The sequence below is a fragment of the Nilaparvata lugens genome, chromosome 8 (genome assembly GCF_014356525.2).
Source record: "Nilaparvata lugens isolate BPH chromosome 8, ASM1435652v1, whole genome shotgun sequence".
NCBI classification, from domain to species: domain Eukaryota; kingdom Metazoa; phylum Arthropoda; class Insecta; order Hemiptera; family Delphacidae; genus Nilaparvata; species Nilaparvata lugens.
The window spans coordinates 2,302,119-2,323,724 of NC_052511.1; the positions used below are offsets into that span (position 1 = coordinate 2,302,119).

General features: G+C 35.4%; 1 protein-coding gene across 6 annotated transcripts in view; it reads left to right on the forward strand.

Annotated features, from left to right (window-relative positions):
* Window positions 1-19,729, forward strand: part of LOC111043515 (ATP-sensitive inward rectifier potassium channel 11) — a 57,438-nt gene extending 37,709 nt beyond the window's left edge. For 5 of the 6 annotated variants that reach the window (XM_039433724.1, XM_039433729.1, XM_039433726.1 and 2 more), the window contains 4 exons: window positions 1,695-1,815; window positions 3,806-4,123; window positions 13,359-13,598; window positions 16,901-19,729. In XM_039433724.1, coding sequence (XP_039289658.1) covers window positions 1,695-1,815; window positions 3,806-4,123; window positions 13,359-13,598; window positions 16,901-17,290 — 1,069 coding nt within the window. In that variant the 3' untranslated portion in view covers window positions 17,291-19,729. The remainder of the gene's footprint in view (window positions 1-1,694; window positions 1,816-3,805; window positions 4,124-13,358; window positions 13,599-16,900) is intronic. The other variant, XM_039433725.1, reaches the window with a different exon arrangement.
* Window positions 19,730-21,606: the final 1,877 nt, after the last annotated feature.

Sequence of the window (21,606 nt, forward strand, 5' to 3'; positions counted from 1 at the left end):
CTAAAAATTACTCCTTTAATACATTCTGTAAAAGAAAATATTTGTGATACTGTGGGAATAGTTGTGATAGTTAGGTACCCATAATGATTCAAATAATACTGTATTTCATAGCTGCTGCACAAAACACACGCACCGTAAATGTCATTTGGGAATAAATATTGATGATTTTTTGTATTTGATTGTACTGGTTTATTTTTGGGTTAGCGGAGAATGTGATGTAGTGGTAGTATTATCCATATTGAGATTTTGGAATTTGGAATCTATTCACTTTTACAAATCTTTCCACATATTTATGAGGGTGAAATATGTTTTTTTGATTTACTTGGAACATTGAGTAATAAGTCCACATTAAGTCTCCTGCCTTTGAATATTTTAGATCTATCTCACTCCAAGCTTTGCAACTATATGTATCTAATAACTAGTGTCATACATGACATCAAACCATCTAATTTTCTGTCTAAACTTCTGACTAAATTTCTAACTCTCAAAATAATATTCAAAAAAATTAGAAGGTTTAAGGCATGTATGAAACTTCTTACTTCCTTTTTAGGGCTACTGAATTATTGAAAAAACAATAAAAATACGGTATTGGTTTACACTTGAAAATGACTCTTGAAGAGTTTAAACTAGTTGTGTTTTTATAAAAATCATTGTATATCTATTCTGTGTATCTATTGTGTAACATCTGTATCTATTGCACTGTGTACTCGTACTTCTTACTCATTATGTTGCTTCATTGGCAGGTATCAGTCCTCTGACATTCATTTGTTAGTTTTATCCATTCGCTGTTACATTTTTATTTTAATTTTGGAATCTTTTCATTTCTATATTCTGTTTTATGATAATTTTTTTGTATACACCTATTTTCTCTTTCTCTTGTATTTCTATAGTTTTTTTTAAGAATATTGCAATTGTAAGTTACATTTCTTATTTTAATTTTAGAATCTTTTCATTTCTATATTGTTTTATGATAATTTTTTTGTATATACCTATTTTTTCTTTCTCTTGTATTTCTATAGTTTTTTTTAATAATATTGCAATTGTAAGTTACATTGCTCATTGTATACAGTAATAATCTTGTATTGTTGTATTGGTGAAATAGACACATTAGGGGTAACCTGTTGTCTCCATAAATAAATAAATAAATAAAATATAAGGGTTCTTGATACTTCTATTGTATTTCAAAGCATATCATGAAATAACCTTCGAATAACTTCGATTCCATCACAGCTTCAGTGCTGTTGAAACAAGAAATAATCCTGAAAGATGAACGTTTCAATAAAAGGGTAACTTTTGTTGTATTTCAATACTTTATTTCAAAGCATATCATGAAATATTTTTTGGATATACTTCGACTTCATCACAGCGTCATTGCTGTTGGAACAAGAAATAGTCCTGAAAGATGAACGTTTCAATAAAAGGGTATTCAATGATTCAATAATTTACTATATCCAGAAATACATACAGTACACTAGGCCATGACTACTTGATAACTATTAGTCAGGTATCTAATTGATAACTTTTCTTGTGTTTCAATATATTATCTTATGACTACTTGATAACTATTAGTCAGGTACCTAATTGATAACTTTTATTGTCTTTGTGTAGTACCTATCTAATAACTGTATGTAATTGTGTGATTCTACTTAATTTTTGGCAGAAAATTTTAAGTTTTCTTTGTGTTTTTGTTGCAGGAAACACTACAGGTTCCCAACAGCCTCGTACAGGAAGCTAAGGCGTAGAGCTGTGTTCAAGAATGGAGATCGAAATGTCGCTCAGATTAACATATCTAAGAGACGACGAAGGTATATGCAGGTTAGTTCATGAATTTAATCAATTTAAAAAATAATGAAAACCAAACTAAATTGAATTCAAAACTACAAATTAAATCAAGTTAGCTAAAATGAAATAAGTTAATGTATTATAGTCTAATTATTTAAAAAAATCAAAAAACTATTCTCGGCCTTTGGCCATTTTCAAAAATAAATCAATAATTTTCAATAATAAATGTCTATTCTTGCATTCAAATTTGAAATTGGCCAAGAGCCAAAACTAGTTTTTTGAAATGTTTTGAATAAAAAGGAATTTCATGTTTTTATATTGTTTTTAATCATTTTTATAAAGTAAAGTGTATACTATATTATATTAGACTATACATATTACTATATCATTTGTAGACTTTAAACTATTATATTATAGCCCAAATGTAGCCTATGTTCCTAGGATGTTCAAGTAATCCTAAAGTACTTGAACCTGTAAAAGGGAAACCTGTTGTCACTATTCCTATAAATAAATAACGTGAACCTCACCATATATCGAGGTTCTACTATAATAATTACAAGTAATTTCGAGTCTAATACACGAAACAGAGCATATTATCATATTGAATAAAAAGACTAAAGCTGCGTTTACACCGGAGTTAATAACACAAGTTTTTAACACTTTTGTTCCCAACTGATGTTAATTACAAAAGTCAATAACATCATGTAATTGTCAAAAACCACAGATTGTATTGGTAGTTAGAAAGACCGGTTTCGATTGTTCACCATTGTCAATCTCTGATAAACTGAGTTAACCGGTCTTCAATCAATAAACTATCAATAAAATCTGTGGGTTTTGACAATTTCTTAGTTTTTTTCATTTAATATAAATAATTACCACAGTATCAAAATCTCAACTACACAAAACGCATATTATCATACTTTAATGACTCACAATAGTTGGTTATTTTAACAAAAACCAAATTATACTGGAGGGAAATTTTATAACATGTTATCACAACTAGGTTATTTTTATAAAAATTAGATTAAACTGGAGGGAAATTTTATAACAAGCTACCGTACCACAACTCCTTAAAATGATTGAAGATCTCCTTATGATGATTTGAAGATCTTCAAAAACATTTGAAAAATTATTTACTTGATACAGTATTTTATAGTGTGCAAGAGTTCCTTTCAAATCAAGACTTAGTTTGATTTATCTGATTTGAGATGTGTTGCATTATGTAAACTCAGTGTTGATGATATAGAATTATTCACCTGACTTGTCTCATGTTCCATAGCTGGAGTCCTTGGGACGTATAGTCCAGTCAATATAGACATTAAAAAGAGGGTGTGCTTGCAATTTATATTGTAGTTCTGATTTTTTAATATATTATTTGGATACATGAGAGAAGTCCAGAACCAAATTCTTCATGCAAAATTTCCTTGTGCTATATACAGGTGGCCCAAAAACCTCGTATTTACGGTTCGGAGATAGAGCGCTCTACCTAGTCTCATATTGTAGAGCACAACATTACGCCCGAGGATTTTGGATTTCACATCTAGATTGTAACAATCGGGATAATATATTGTTGATCAAATACTAAACATCATCAAAATTGAATTTTTTCCTTGAAATTTCACTCATTTTTGAAAAATCATAACTCAGAACTCCTTGGAGATAGAGAGTTCCGAATGATCTTATTTTATTCAGAATTTTATAATCTTGAAAAAAGACAAGAGCAAATTTTTCTGTCCGATCACTGGTTTTGGCAAAAATAGCTTAAAACTGGAAAATGAACCGAAAGTACAAGGTTTTTGGGCCATTCTGTATATAGCACAATGAAATTTTGCTCTGGACTTCTCTCATGTATCCAAATAATATATTTAAAAAATCAGAACTACAATATAAATTGCAAGCACCAATGTATATAGTGACTTGATTAGTATTCTTATTTTATCATCAATTATTAGACCTTCAAATTCTCTTGAGAGTACCTCTTTTCAACCCAGTTTTATAATCAGTTTTTGTATTTTTTCGACAGGACATCTTCACGACACTAGTAGACGTGCAATGGCGTTGGACCCTGCTAGTGTTTGCCATGTCGTTCCTGCTGTCTTGGCTGGCATTTGGCTGCGTCTGGTGGCTGATTGCCTTCACACATGGCGACTTGGACGAGGACAATATGGCCGACGAGAACTGGCAACCCTGTGTGGTGGCGATCACTTCATTCGCTAGCTGCTTTCTGTTCAGTATCGAGACCCAACACACTATTGGTTATGGATCACGCTCCACCACTGAACAGTGTCCCGAGGCGATTATTGTCATGTGTCTGCAGAGTATTACTGGAGTTATGATTCAGGTTAGTTGACAGAAAATAAAAAGTATTGTTTCTTATGGGAGTGTTCACACTGGGGCAACTATCACCTGAAAATGATTATCGTTGTTTCTTATCGGAGGTTTCACACAGGGGAACCATCGCCCAAAAATGAAAACCATTATTTCTTATGGGAGCGTTCACACTGGGGTAACTATCTCCTGAAAATGGATATGGTTGTTTCTTATGGGAGCGTTCACACGGGCAACTATTGATATGGAAGATTCACTACTGAACAGTGTTCCGAGGCGATCATTGTCATGTGTCTGCAGAACATTACTGGAGTTATGATTCAGGTTAGTTGACAGAAAATGAAAAGTATTGTTTCTCATGGGAGCGTTCACACTGGGGCAACTATCTCCTGAAAATTAATATTATTGGTTCTCATGGAAGCGTTCACACTGGGGCAACTATCTCCTGAAAATGAATATTATTGGTTCTCATGGAAGCGTTCACAAAGGGTGACTTTTTCCTGGAAATGAGTATCATTGTTTCTTATGGGAGCGTTCATACGGGCAACTATTGATATGGAAGATTCACTACTGAACAGTGTCCCGAGGCGATCATTGTCATGTGTCTGCAGAGTATTACTGGAGTTATGATTCAGGTTAGTTGACAGAAAATGAAAAGTATTGTTTCTTATGGGAGCGTTCACACTCAGGCAACTATCTCCTGAAAATGGATATAGTTGTTTCTTATGGGAGCGTTCACACTGGGGCAACTATCTCCTGAAAATTAATATTATTGGTTCTCATGGAAGCGTTCACAAAGGGTGACTTTTTCCTGGAAATGAGTATCATTGTTTCTTATGGGAGCGTCCACACGGGTGACTATTGATATGGAAGATTCACTACTGAACAGTGTTCCGAGGCGATTATTGTCATGTGTCTGCAGAGCATTACTGGAGTTATGATTCAGGTTAGTTGACAGAAAATGAAAAGTATTGTTCCTTATGGGAGTGTTCACCTGGGGAAACTGTCACCTGAAAATGGATATCGGTGTTTCTTATGTGAGCGTTCATACAGTGCAACTATCTTATAAACCACTGAATCCACTGTCTGCAGAGCATTACTGGAGTTATGATTCAGGTTAGTTGACAGAAAATGAAAAGTATTGTTTCTTATGGGAGTGTTCACACTGGGGCAACTATCTCCTGAAAATGGATATCTTTGTTACTTATGGGAGCCAGGCCCGGCCCCAGGGGTGGGCGGACCGGGCGGCCGCACAGGGCGGCAGGTTTTGGGGGCGGCAAATTTAAAGGAATGGAAAATTTTAAAATACAAATAAATAATAAATTCATAATATCAAATGTGAATGGTAAAATTATATAAGAAGCTTTTCAACCTCGAGCTAATGAAGACTTTTCTAAGATCAACAATATCCCAGGAACGTCTGAGTGGTCTAGCGAACATAAAATAGTTCAGTCCCCAGATCTTGAAGAATTGGTGAAGGAATTTCCCCATGCAAAGGTCAGACGAGTTCTACTTAATTAAACAGGTGTGTTAAACAAACTTGTAGTTCTAATTACTTAGCAAGTTAAGTAGGCCTAATACTATGTTGCAGTCTACATCTTGAGGCTGTGCAAAGGCTAAAAATAAACTTTCTTGTACTGGTGATATTTTTCAAAGTTTTTCGATTTGTACCGGTATATATCAAAATGAAAAAGTTTTCTTAGGAAAACATTTTCTTCCAATCATTACTTTTTGAGATATGAACGCCTAAAGTTTAAATTTTTGGGACAGGAAATTTCAAATTCGGTACGAGATAAATTCTTCATGGTAATGTTGATTGAATAAAACAAGAAAATTTTGAAACATTTTCTGAAAATATCAATTTTTGAAAAAGTTATTCAATTTCCAAAAAAACTCAACTAAACACTATTTTTGGTAATTGAATAACTTTCTCAAAAATTGATATTTTTAGAAAATTTGAAATTATTGAAAAAAAAAAATGTTTTCCTAAGAAAACTTTTTCATTTGATAGCTTGATCCTTAAGCGATCCTTTATCGTGTCCTCGCGTGCCTCTCCACTAGGAAATACTGAAATGAAGTGCAACTAAAGGGTGATTCTCATAGAACATAATCTCATGAGCTTATATCATTGTGGTAAATATCACTGTGAGGTCAATTTAGATGGTGATGATGGTTGAAGCTAAAAATGAGGTGTTTTTCACAATACAATGAGCATTGTTGTCATTCTCACTTTATTCTTTCTGTCTGGCCTTCCTTGGCCAATCTCTTCTTTTCTTATTTCTTGGCGTCTGGTGGCAGCCGGCCTTAAATTTCAGCCAATTATTTCTCCTTGATCATGAATAGTACAACTAATAGAGCGATTACCAGGGCTAGGGCATCCCCCAGAAGCGATGAGACTGCGATTTCCAGAGCTAGGGCATCCCCCGTAAGCGATGAACCTCAGGATGGAGAAAATACTAGGGCGTTCCCCAGAAGCGACGAAAATGTCATTAGAGCACCGCCACAAGCACCTAGAATGCGAATTTCAACATGGAACGTGGGCTCAATGACTGGACGCAGCACCGAATTGGGCAAAGTACTACAACGTAGACGCATTAATATTTGCTGTATTCAAGAGACAAAGTGGAAGGGGTCTAAATCACGGAACATTGGCTGTGGCTACAAACTTATATATCATGGTACTAGAGCACAAAATGGAGTTGGGATTGTTGTGGATAGGGATCTCCAGGAAAGGGTGGTAGAAGTGGAAAGAGTCAGTGAAAGATTGATGTCTATTAAATTTGCTTTGGACAATCAATGCTGCATGAATGTCATAAGTGCTTATGCACCCCAAGCAGGTTGTACAAACGCTGAAAAAGACACATTCTGGGAAGAGATAAACGATCTTTTATGTGCCATACCTTCCAATGAAGACACGTATGTCTGTGGGGATCTGAACGGACATGTAGGGCAGACCACAACAGTCTATAACAGGATACATGGAAATTATGGCTATGGAAAGGTTAATACAGAAGGCGAAAAAATTCTTGAGTTTGCATCAGCACACAATCTAGCGTTAATTAATACTTTTTTCACCAAGCAGCAGCAGCACCTTATTACTTACAGAAGTGGAAATGTGGCATCGCAGATTGACTTCATAATGACCAATATAGAAAAGTTGAAAACATGTAGAGACTGCAAAGTCATACCAGGAGAGCCTCTCACCGCCCAGCATCGAATCCTAGTGGCTGAATTTATCATGTCAAGCCCATTCAAGGCCAAAAAGGTTAGGACTCCAAAGATACGCTGGCAGAAGCTTAATAGTGATGAGGGTAGGGATTTTTCTCTAAAAATGAACCACTACATTCAATCAAAGACACAGTATGAAGAAGTCAATACCATCTGGAGCGAAGCACAAGAGTTCTGTCTTGATACAGCAAGAAAGTGTCTGGGAGTTTCTAAAGGAGCTGTACAGAATGACAAAGATACCAGATGGTGGAATCCAGAGATTGATATTATTCTGAAAGAGAAAAAGCTTCTTTTTAAAAGGTGGCAAGGCAGCAAGACACAAGAAGATAGAGAAAAATTTAAGCTCGAGTATAAACTGGCCAAGAAAGCTGCAAAAAGGGCTGTTGCACAGGCAAAGGCCGCTTCTGAGCAAGATTTCTACACAAAGATCGAGACCACCAAGGATTCAAAATTGATATTCAAGACTGCCAAGCAGAGGCACAACAACTGTCAAGACATCAGAATGGTCAAATTTATAAAGAATGAGGAAGGTCAGCTTCTCACCAAAGATGAGGACATAAGGAAAAGGTGGAAAGAATATTATTGTCATCTCCTCAATGAAGAATTTCCAATTGAGACACTGCAATCTGAACTGCCGACAATGGGGCCAATTCCGTCCATTTCAGAGGAGGAGGTAAGGGTAGCTCTCCATGAAATGGCCACAAACAAAGCTGTGGGGCCAGATGAGATCCCAGTGGAAGTGTGGAAAATGCTGAATGACACAGGGGTGAAATTTATTACTGGGGTCTTCAATGCGGTGCTCAGTGAAGGAATTCCAGATGAATGGAGGAGAAGCTACATTGTACCATTCTATAAGAACAAAGGTGACGTTCGTTTGTGTAAAAATTTCAGAGCAGTGAAACTCATCTCTCATACATTTAAAATTTGGGAAAGAGTGATGAACAGACGCCTGCTGGGAGTAACATCGGTGACAGAAAATCAATGTGGCTTTGTTAGTGGTAGGTCCACTACTGATGCAGTGCACTCTGTCAGAATCCTTATGGAAAAACACAGAGAAAATAAAGCAGACTTGCATTTAGTGTTCATTGACCTAGAGAAGGCATTTGATAGAGTGCCAAGAGATTTAATCTGGCAAGCATTGAGAGCACAAGGAGTCCCAGAGTACTATGTAAACGTGGTAAGAGATATGTATCATGGAGCTAAAACAAAGGTCAGGAGCCCGGCTGGAATTGGTGAGGAGTTTAGTGTGGAAGTTGGGGTTCATCAAGGTTCAGCCCTGAGCCCACTCCTCTTCAACCTTGTCATGGACTACCTCACTAGAGAAATTCAGCATCCACCACCTTGGGACATTCTTTATGCGGATGACATTGTTCTCATAAGAAAAACGCCAGAAGAATTACAACAGTCTCTTGATCTGTGGCGTAACAGCCTGGAAGCAGCTGGCCTAAGAATTAGCAGAGAGAAGACGGTCTATATGCACTGCAGCTTTGGTGACAATGATGATCAGGCGCAGGCACACATACAATTGCAAGGTACTCCACTCCCAATAGTTACTCAATGCAAATATTTAGGCTCCATAATCAGCCATGATGGAAGCATAGATGCTGACATCTCAAGCCGAATAAACACAGGTTGGATTAAATGGAGAGAGCTAACTGGGGTACTTTGCGACAAAAGAATGCCTGTGCCCATCAAGGGAAAAGTGTATAAAGCTGCAGTGCGACCAGCAATGCTATATGGAAGTGAGTGTTGGCCCCTGAAAAAACAGCAAGAAGATAGACTCCATTCCGCTGAAATGAAAATGCTGAGATGGGCAGGGGGTGTGACTAGACTGGACCACATTCGGAACACACATGTTCGGGGCAGTTTCCGGGTGGCACCGGTCTATGAGAAGATAATGGAAGGAAGGTTGCGCTGGTATGGACATGTAAATAGACGTTCACCCAATCACATGACAAGGAAGGTACTTGATATGGAGACACAGCCGAGGGGCAGAGGCAGACCCCGTCTCACATGGCTAGGTTTAGTTCATAGAAATATGAAGCAGTTGGACCTGACAAATCAGACGACCCAGGATCGTTCGAACTGGAGACTGAGATCAAGGAGAGCCGACCCCAAATAATGGGAAAAAGGCAAGGAGGAAGAAGAAGAAGGTTCTCATGGAAGCGTTCACAAAGGGTGACTTTTTCCTGAAAATGATTATCATTGTTTCTTATGGGAGCGTTCACACGGGCAACTATGGATAAGGGTCACGAAGATTCACCAATGAATAGTATCCCGAGGCGATCGATCATTGTCATATAATAATAATAATAATATCATTTGACCTGGCTGGCTCAGATCTGGTGTCAGAGTTTTCAGGTCGCAACTGATCAATTTCAGGGCCTCTGACATGACCTAACGACTGCTATCATTGTCATGTGTCATGCATTGTCATGCAGAGTATTACTGGAGTTATGATTCAGGTTAGTTGACAGAAAATGAAAAGTATTGTTCCTTATGGGAGTGTTCACCTGGGGAAACTATCACCTGAAAATGATTATCATTGTTTCTCATGAAAGCGTTCACACTGGGGCAACTATCAACTGAAAATTATTATCATTGTTTCTCATGGAAGCGTTCACACAGAGCAACTATTGTCTAGAATGATTGTCGTTGTTTTGTATGAGAGTGTTCACACGGGGTCAAATGTATTTTGCACATTTTTCAAAAGTATATATTATTAAGTGTTTAACTTAAAATAGAAAGGCAACAGCTTTTACCACTTTTGTTGTACCGTCGAAGGAAAAGAAGACATCAGAGAAATCGCCTTGCTTGGATTCATTGAAATGAACGTTTTTATTGAATCGACAGCGATATACAACATATTACAGTTTTTTCCTTGTCATCCAGAGTTTCAAAATCCCCCCTAATCTCCATATACACTTCCTTCCACGGATTCCTTGTTGCATCTCGATCCTTGAATATGTCGAGGGTTTTGTCCCACAAAACTGGCCTCTGTTCTACAAATGAGATTAACAACTCATTGTCTATCAACTTACTCATTTTCTCACACTCGTCAACCACAAACACTTAAAGCAATAATCAAATGTTATAAACAACTTACAAACTTTACAACAAGACACAGATTGAAAGGCTGATTTTCAAAGACCTCTGACTTGGAGCAACTGGGAAAGACGACTGATCAGCGGCGACGGTAGACAACCGCCAAATGTGTTAACGCCCATTTGGTCACTACGTAGACAAGAACGGCAAAAACACCGCCAGCCACAGTGGCAGTGGACGGCTGCACAGCTGCCGCCAACGGCAATATAGCCGCGCGGCGTTTCTGCCGCCCAGTGTGTAAGCTTCCATTCAAGTCCATAGACTACTGCTCGAACGGCGGCGACGGCAAAATTACTACCCCGGCAGAAACCGCCCAATATGTAACCGGCATTAGGCGATAGCTCAAGGAGCGGTGGAACCCGGGATTAACAATTAAAGACGGGCTACCTGCGGGGGGGGGGGCAGTTGCCGATCTCGCCCAGGGCGGCAAAGTCCCTAGGGCCGTGCCTGATGGGAGCGTTCAATCAGGGCAACTAACTCTTGAACCACTGAATCAGTGTTCCGAGGCGATCATTGTCATATTGTTTCTACAGAGCATTACTGGAGTTATGATTCAGGTTAGTTGACAGAAAATGAAAAGTATTGTTTCCTAAGGTAGTGTTCACCTGGGGAAACTATCACCTGAAATGATTATCATTGTTTCTCATGAAAGCGTTCACACTGGGGCAACTATCAACTGAAAATGATTATCATTGTTTCTCATGGAAGCGTTCACACAGGGCAACTATCTCATGAACCACTGAACAGTGTCCCGAGGCGTTTATTGTCATGTGTCTGCAGAGTATTACTGGAGTTATGATTCAGGTTAGTTGACAGAAAATGAAAAGTATTGTTTCTTATGGGAGTGTTCACACTGGGGCAACTATCTCCTGAAAATGGATATAGTTGTTTCTTATGGAAGCGTTCACACTGGGGCAACTATCTCCTGAAAATGGATATCGTTGTTTCTTATGGGAGCGTTCACACTGGGCAACAGTCTCGTAGAAATAAATTTCATTGTTTCTAATGGGAGCATTCACACAGGGCAACTATCTCATGAACCACTGAACAGTGTCCCGAGGCGATTATTGTCATGTGTCTGCAGAGTATTACTGGAGTTATGATTCAGGTTAGTTGACAGAAAATGAAAAGTATTGTTTCTTATGGGAGTGTTCATACAGGGCAACAATCTCTTGGAAATGAACATTATTGTTTCTGATGGGAGCGTTCACACTGGGGCAACTATCTCCTGAAAATTAATATTATTGGTTCTCATGGAAGCTTTCACAAAGGGTGACTTTTTCCTGAAAATGAGTATCATTGTTTCTTATGGGAGCGTTCACACGGGCAACTTTTCGTGCTTGCAGGTAGTAATGTATTACACAAATAAGTAGAAATATTATGATAATGAATTTTCAAAGACAAAATTTAACCAATATCATAGAGCAAAGATAACTTAAGTAGATATCCCATGTTAGAGGTAGTTTATATTGCAAATTTTATGAACATTTTTTTTAACTCAAGCCGATTACTGTCTACAAAACTGTCTATGACAGCTTGTGACTTAACTGTAATTACTTATAAAATTACTAATAAATAATATGGCTTTTTGACAATAAAATGTTATTATTATTACTGTTTTGGCCGGTTGAGAGTGTAATAACGACACAGTATGAGATATTACCAGCCTCACATAGCTTCACAAAGAAGAACTATTCGGACTGTAGGCTTGAGTTACGGTAACAGTCAAATTTGGAATGTAAACGCCCTATACCATGGCTATCTTCTTATGCATATTTATTTATTTATTATTTTATTTATTTATTATTCTAATTTTTACAAGGAAGCACTGAATGGGAGAGAAAAACTAAGGATACTCCTTCTACTTTTTCTCTCCCAAATTTAGATAATATTATTTTAATAGTCCGAAATGAGGTTATGATTCCATAACCATTTCCATATATGGCTATCTTCACATAGCTTCACAATGAAGTACTATTCGGACTATAGGCTTGAGTTAACAGTGAAATTTGGAACATAAACATAAATAAACCATGGAATATCTTCTTCTATATATATAAAAGCGAAATGGCACTCACTGACTGACTGACTGACTGACTGACTCACTCACTCACTCGCAGAACTAAAAATCTACCGGACCAAAAACGTTCAAATTTGGTAGGTATGTTCAGTTGGCCCTTTAGAGGCGCACTAAGAAATCTTTTGACAATATTTTAACTCTAAGGGTTGTTTTTAAGGGTTTAAAGTTCGTCTTTTAGCATGTATATTCTTCTTCCCCCAATCTCTTAATTATAATTGAAATTTCCATATCATATGTTACTATAGAACTATAATCTAGATAGAGTACCTCTTCGAAACAGTTGTTAACTGGCAACTAAATTAATAATTTTGTCAGGTTGGCATTAAGTTGAGTTGACTTTGTTAGGTTGGCACCAAGTTGAAGATTTAAATGCATTTATTCGGAAAAATTGATTGGGCACTGCTACTTCAATCCTGGGGATATTATATTACTAGCCGTCAGGCTCGCTTCGCTCGCCATATCTGTTTAGCCAGACGTTTAGTCTGGACCCCCGACTGGATTGTCCTAACATATGATAAAAATGCTCAATTGAAAAATGCAGGCGAGCGAAGCGAGCCTGCTGATCTCATTCTTGGGCGATCCAGTCGGGGGTCCAGGGGGCGGAGCCCCCTGGCTAGACGGATATGGCGAGCGAAGCGAGCCTGACGGCTAGTATGCTAAATTTTCTCTTTGCTAAAATTCATATTCTCTGTACACAAACGGTGATTAATCATAGAATAGTTTGAATTTAATAGTATTTTTATGTTTATTTTCAGCCATTCACGGTAGACTTTGCAAAGATTGTTCTTAATGATGAATAGATAAATACTAATTTTATATTTCTTTCTGATTTTAGGCGTTCATGGTAGGCATCATATTCGCCAAGATGGCGCGTCCCAAGCAGCGCACACAAACACTGCTGTTCAGTCGGCAGGCGGTCATCTGCCAGCGAGACGGCCAGATGTGTCTGATGTTCCGCGTGGGTGACATGCGACACAAGTCACATCTCATCTCATCCAGTGTCAGGGCCCAACTCATCAGGCCACATCAGACCAAGGAGGGCGAGTATTTGGCTCCGTTTCTCTGCGATTTGAAGGTAAATTCTGGTTTGAAATGCACTGTTTCTTATGGGAGGGTTCACACGGGGCAACTATTTCCTTAAAAATGAATATCATTGGTTGTTATGGGAGCGTTCACATGGGGCAACTTTCTTCCGAAAATGAAAACCATTGTTTCTTATGGGAGGGTTCACATAGGGCAACTATGTTCTGAAAATCATCTCCCAAAAATAAGAAACATTGTATCTAATGGGAGTGATCTCACAGGGCAACCATCTCCTAAAAATAAGAAACATTGTTTCTAATGGGAGGGTTCACATAGGGCAACTATCTCCTGAAAATGAAAATCATTGTTTCTTATGAGAGGGTTCACATGAGGCAACTCCTAAAAACTATCTCCTAGAAATAATAAACATTGTTTCCAATGGGAGGGTTCATAAGGCACATCTCATATCCAGTGTCAGGGCCCAACTCATCAGGTCATATCAGACCAAGGAGGGCGAGTATTTGGCTCCGTTTCTGTGCGATTTGAAGGTAAATTCTGGTTTGAAAAACATTGTTTCTTATGGGAGGGTTCACACGGGGCAACTATTTTCTTAAAAATGATTATCATTGGTTTCTTATGGGAGCGTTCATATGGGGCAACTATCTCCTGAAAATGAAAATCATTGTTTCTTATGGGAGGGTTCACGTAGGGAAACTATCTCCTTAAAAGTGATTAGCATTGTCTCTTATGGGAGCGTTCACACAGGGCAACTATCTTCTAAAATGAATATCATTGTTTCTTATGGGAGCGACCTCACAGGGCAACTGTCTCCTAGAAATAAGAGACATTGTTTCTAATGGGAGGGTTCACAAGGCACATCTCATCCAGTGTCAGGGCTCAACTCATCAGGCCACATCAGACCAAGGAGGGCGAGTATTTGGCTCAGTTTCTCTGCGATTTGAAGGTAAATTCGGGTTTGACAATCATTGGTTTTTATGGGAGAGTTCATGTGTGGCAACAATGTTTTCCTAAAAATGATTATCATTGTTTCTTATGGAATTTATCACATGGGGCAACTTTCTCCTGAGAATGAAAGTCATTGTTTCCTATGGAAGCGTTCACACAGGGCAACTATCTTCTAAAATGAATATCATTGTTTCTTATGGGAGCGACCACACAGGGCAACTATCTCCTAAAAATAAGAAACATTGTTTCTAATGGGAGAGTTCACAAGGCACATCTCATATCCAGTGTCAGGGCCCAACTGATCAGGCCACATCAGACTAAGGAGGGCGAATATTTGGCTCCGTTTCCCTGCGATTTGAAGGTAAATTCGGTTTTAAAAAGCATTGGTTCTTATGAGAGTTTTCATGCGACCACTCTGTCAAAAATTATGAAACTTTTCAGTGTTGTGTGAATGTTCACACATGGCCTCTTCGTTATAAACAGGAATAGCGTTTGTTCTTTTTATGTATTCTAATTACCTTGGTCAGAACAATCTAAGTCACCCCCTTATTATTTGTTAATTCACGACACACCCTGTCGTGTGTTAATGGGAAGAATATTATTTTACATCCTTTTCAGAGAATTGATAATAATTTATTATTTGTTGAAACACCGCCGGTTTATGAAGTCACATCACAATATAATATTATTGTTATTCTACTTGCTTTCAACCTTATTCTCATTGATTAATTTTTACACTTTGTAAAATTCTTCAAATAATATTAGCAATACCAACAATTGATGTATATTTATATTATATCATTTAATACTGTCTTTATTATAATGTAAATTCGTGTATAAGCTAGTACATACTGTAACATACATACATAAATAACTCTAATCTAATCTAATACTGTGCCGTTCTTGCACTCCTTGAAATTTGGAACATAAACTACCTATACCATGGGATAGTGTTTACAAGTTTGTGTTACTTCAATAATTCCAAATTTTCTTAAATAACTCAATATTATTCATTACAAGTGGTAATTGAGTGGAATATTTCTAATCAATTTATTAATTCAAGCCATCTAAATTTAAAATTTATAGTTTTAATGTTTAATTTGGACTAAAATTTTATAAAAATTGTACACGTGAAATTCTAACCTTATCTTGGACTTTGTCTCCTATAAATTTGAAAGAAAAATAGCACATGGACTACCGTATTGTTTTATCTGCCAATGTTATTACATTAGTGTCATTTGTATTGTAAATAAAATAAATAAATAGAATATGGGATATCTCATAAAAAAGTCGACAGTATAACTTGCAAAACACTGTCATGGGGTGGCTCTCTTTATCTGGCCTCGAATTTCACTCATCTACAGAAGGAAGACAACACATGCAAATGATACAGTATCACCATAAATGATACAGTATCACCACACATGAAAAGTCGACAGTATAACTTGCAAAACACTGTCATGGGGTTGCTATCTTTATTGTCTGGCCTCGAATTTCACTACAGAAGGAAGACAACACATGCAAATGATACAGTATCACCACACATGATACAGTATCATCACAATATGATACAGTATCATCCCAACTTAATACACAACACCATGTGATATATTCTTATACTATATTCTCTCTATACTACATGTCTGCAGGATTATGTCTAAATGTGGATCTTTTCAAATTTATACTACTGTTCAAATTATCTTTTTTCATATTTTTTTAAATGTATGAATTCAGAGTTTTTTTGTATTTATAAAATATAATTATAGTACCCTTTAAAATTGATAAAATATATTAAAAAACAAGAATACAATTTGTATTTTAGTTGACCGAGCGAAGTGAGGTTTAAGATTCAAGTCGACGGTTTGGCATTTCTCTTAATGTTCAAATTTTAAATGTTTATATTATGTTTATATGTTGCGCATTTACGGCGAAACGCGGTAATAGATTTTCATGAAATTTGAAAGTTACGTTCCTTTTTTAATTGCGCGTCGACGTAAATACAAGGTTTTTGGAAATTTTGCATTTCAAGTATAATATAAAAGAAAAAAGGAGCCTCCTTCATACGCCAATATTGGAGTAAAAATCAGACTATAGAATTATTCATCATAAATCAGCTGACAAATGATTACACAGATGTGTGGAAAAGCCAGTCTATTGCTGTATTTCCATAAGGTCTATAGTTTGAATCAGGTACTTGTGGATGAGAATATTGCGTGAGGTCTACTGTTCACAGAACTACTAGTAAATTAGAATTATAGTAGCCTTTAAAATTAATAAAATAATAAAAAACAAGAATACAATTTGTATTTTAATATAATTCTATTTTATAAATATCTTTTTTCAATTTGTCTACTTTATTTTAAACATTTTACTTGCGTTTTTTTGCAGTTACAAACCGACGAATACGACTCCGACGTCTTCCTAATCTGGCCGATGATCGTGTTCCACAAGATCGACGCCTCTTCCCCCCTCTTCTCCCTCAGCGCCGCCGACATAATCCACGAGAAGTTCGAGATCATAGTGATCCTCGAAGGCACCACAGAGTCGACAGGACAGACAACGCAAGCGAGAACCTCCTACCTGCCCGGTGAGATTCTGTGGGGTCACCGGTTCGAGCCCATAGTCAGCTACAACAAGGACCGCTGCACCTATCAGGTGGACTACAGTCTGTTTCACAACACCTATCAGGTGGATACGCCGCTCTGCAGTGCGCAACAGCTCTATAACCTCACTATGGCCGAGGAGGGTAGTTTGGTCGAGAATGTGGAGGTGGCCTGAAGGGTGAGCAGGAAAACTACTTGAAATTATTGTAAAAAAAGAGAAAGTTTGGTTGAGAACTTGGGAATGAAGTAAAAATTGAGGAAAAATACTTGAAATTATTGTAACCAAGAGAAAGTTTGGTTGAGAACTTGGAAATGAAGTAGAAATTGAAGAAAACTACTTGAAATTATTGTAACAAAGAGAAAGTTTGGTTGAGAACTTGGGAATGAAGTAAAAATAGAGGAAAAATACTTGATATTGTAACAATTACAGGGAGAGTTTTGTGGAGACTATCGTAATTGATTCAGAAGATTGAGGTAAACTACTTGAAGCTGTAACAACTGCAGGGAGAGTTTTGTGGATAATTAAGTAATAGACTCAGGAAATTTAGGAAAACTACTTGAAATTGTAACAATTTCAGGGAGAGTATTGTGGAGACTATAGTAATCGATTTAGAAGATTGAGGCAAACTACTTGAAATTGTTACAATTGAAGGGATTGTTTTGTTGAGAATTTAGAAAATAATTCAGAAAATTAGGGAAAACTACTTGAAATTGTAGCAATTGAGATGGTAGTTTGTTGGAGAATTTTGAAATCAATTCATAATATTGAGGAAAACTACTTGAAATAAGTAAATTACCTGAAAATTGATTCATAATTGAGGAAAACTACTTGAAATTGTAACAATTAAAGGGATAGTTTTGTTGAGAATTTAGAAAACAATTCAGAATATTGAGGAAAACTACTTGAAATAAGTAAATGACCTGAAAATTGGTTCATAATTTAGGAAAACTACTTGAAATTGTAACAATTTGAGTGGTAGTTTGGTGTAGAACTTGTGAATCGATTCATAATATTGAGGAAAACTACTTGAAATAAGTAAATGACCTGAAAATTGGTTCATAATTTAGGAAAACTACTTGAAATTGTAACAATTTGATTGGTAGTTTGGTGTAGAACTTTTGAATCGATTCAGAAAATCCAGGAAAACTTGAAAAATTGTAAGCAATTGAGATGGTAGTTTGTTTGAGAATTTTGGAATCGATTCAGGCAATTGAGGAGAATCACTTGAAATTGTAATTGACATGAAAATCTATTTATAAATTTGATGAAAACTACTTGAAATTGTAACAATTTGACTGGTAGTTTTGTGGAGAATTTGTGGATCGATTCATAAAATTGAGGTAAACTACTTTAAAATGTAAATGGCCTGAAAATTGGTTCATAATTGAGGAAAGCGACTTGAAATTGTGAATAGTATAAACATCATTCGATTGAGAAAAAATTCACTTGAAATTGTAAAACAATAGAAGTGGAAGTATGGTGTAAATTTTTGACAATCGATTCAGAAAATTGGCAAAAACTACTGAACATAACATCCTGAAAATCGATTCAATAAATTGAGGAAAACTACTTTAAATTGTAACAATTGAAGTGATTCTGAAAACCGATCCATTAAATTGAGGAATTGAAATTGTAACAATTACTTATTTTGTGGGTAATTTACTTGTTCTTTGTGTATACTTGCGACAATTTCAAGTATTTTATTCAGTAGGAAAGTTTGGAAATGGCCTAAAAATCAACTCCAAATATTGAAGAAAACTACTCGAAACTCTAACAAAGTGACTGAGGATTTGAAAATTGCCTGATGAGAATCGATTTACAAAATTAAGGAAAGCTACTTGAAATTCTTCCAATCACAAAACCTTTGAGAGAACTTGTACTGTGTGTGTACTTGAATTCCGGCTCTGCTAAGCAGAAAGAGAATATCATTGTCTCTTATGGCAGTCTTCACACGTTCAGTCTGTCATGTGTGAACACTCCCGTATAAACCAATAGTGTTATCTTTCTGCTCAGTGTATAGAAATTCTGTGACTGTACAACTTTTAAGTATGATTAACATAATTTTGTGTTGTATTCAAATTTTTATTGTCAACTGCCCTGTTTCTTTTTGATAATTGAGGATAATTAAGGAGGCTAAAACCAGATAACCCTTTATAGAGCTATAGATCTATGAAATCAATACTTGTATAATACCGGCAATAATTGTTATAGTTGTTGATTTTTAAATACCAGTTATAAAAAATATGAAGTATAATTTTCCATATCTAGCAAACATCACTATACAAGGTTGTGCATTAATAACTTTACTATTTAAAGCTTCTCTACGTTCTATATTCAATTTTACTTTCTAAAGCGTTCAGTATCACAATGTTTATCAATTCCAATACTACTTCAATTCTTCTCCATTTTAAAATTAACATTTTTATGAATGTTTTCAGAAACGTAAAAACCGTAGAAGTGTATGAAGTTTTAATTTCATGTTGTCTTTTTTGGTTTCTTCATCCTTAAAAGCTTTATTTTTCTTTTTTTGTGTTTTCATCTTTGAAAGCTTCATTTTGTCTTCTCATTGGTTCTATTATCAATGAAATGCTTCCAATGACTGTATAGTTGATATATATATATATATTATATATATATATATATATAATATATATATATATATATATATTATTTATATATATATTATATATATATATATATATATATTATATGATAACTATATTATCAACAATACAGTGCCAAACTTCAACCAATCACATAAAAAGAAAATATAATGTATTAACTCCTAGTTATGTATTTTATTTACATTGCTGAACAATTTGTTTTACCTTAATTGGAAGGTAGCTTACTGTTTTAATATGATTACCATTCACCAATATTGCTCTAGTAATATTAACAATATTCATTGTAAAATTTTATTGTTTGTTCCTTATGTACTTTCAGATTTTGTATTTTGTTGAGAAATCAGACATTTTTTTTTGTGTAGTTGGGAAGTTGATATTGTGGTAATTATTCATATTGAATGGAAAAGACTAAGAAATTGTCAAAAAACCACATATTTGAAAGGTTTCGGTTATTACACCATTTTCAACCTCTAATAAGTAAAAAGAATCAAAAAGTTTATCAGAGTTTAAAGTTTAAAGAGAAAAATTTTATCAGAGATTGACAGTGGTGTAACAACCGAAACCGGTCTTTCTAGTATCAATAAATCTGTGGTTTTTTGACAGTTTCTTAGTCTTTTTTCCATTCAAATCAAACATCAAGTGGTTCCATATGGTACCAGACAAAAATGCCAATATTGTTCAAACTAGAGAAAAAAAACATAATTTTTTTCCTTTATCATTTATAAGAAGCCATGGGAGTTACATTAAGCACAGTAAACAAAATTATATTGATAAAAAATAATTCTGGGCTTTCATGGGTTAATATTACCAATATTTTTGTAATATTCTATTGTATGATGATCGTCATGTACTTTCAGTTTTGATTATCCTAATAAGAAATCAAACTCAGCCTTTGAAAAAATACTTTACTATCAATTTCAAGAGAAAACTAAATCTACTATAGCCTACAATTTTAGCGTAATTCTCTATCTTCTAGTAATAATCTTCAAGCTATTTCCTACTCAGAGTTCTTCTTCTCACTAGAAATTTAATTTAAAAAACCTTAAGCTGCGTTTACACCAAAATTATCAACAAAATGTTACTAACTTAATCCTTATAGATTCTATTAGATTGAGCATAACTTATCATACACATGATGTACATATGTGTTTGTCAAGTTCCGTTCAATCTAATAGAATCTATAAGGATTATGTTACTGTTAACAACTTTTGTGTAAACCTAGCTTAATAGATAATAAATTAATCCTTATAGATTCTATTAGATTGAACGGAACTTGACTAACACATATGCACATAATGTGTATGATAAGTTATGTTCAATCTAATAGAATCTATAAGGATTATGTTACTGTTAACAACTTTTGTGTAAACCTAGCTTAATAGATAATAAATTAATCCTTATAGATTCTATTAGATTGAACATAACTTATCATACACATGATGTACATGCAGTATGTGTTTGTCAAGTTCCGTTCAATCTAATAGAATCTATAAGGATTAAGTTAACATTTTGTTAATAACTTTGGTGTAAACCTAGCTTAATAGATCTATTCCATGAATCATGTAAAATTTAATCTTCCAACGAGTCAATTTTCAACTATCTATTATTGTGAGCGATTACATGATGTATTTGTATGTAAAATATTATGTAGTTTACTAATAAAACTACACAAACTCTGAACATCACATTTAAAATGCTCATTTCAAAACATTTCTTGTGGAAGCTCTTCTTGAAGTGGGTGATTCTTAGTTGTACAATATTTATTGCATTGTTTAATTACTTTAAAAACTGTCATCACCTTATGTTTTCCAAATTTCGGTGGTTTTTCTATTAGTTTATCATAATTAAACTCTCTCTTCTCAGTTC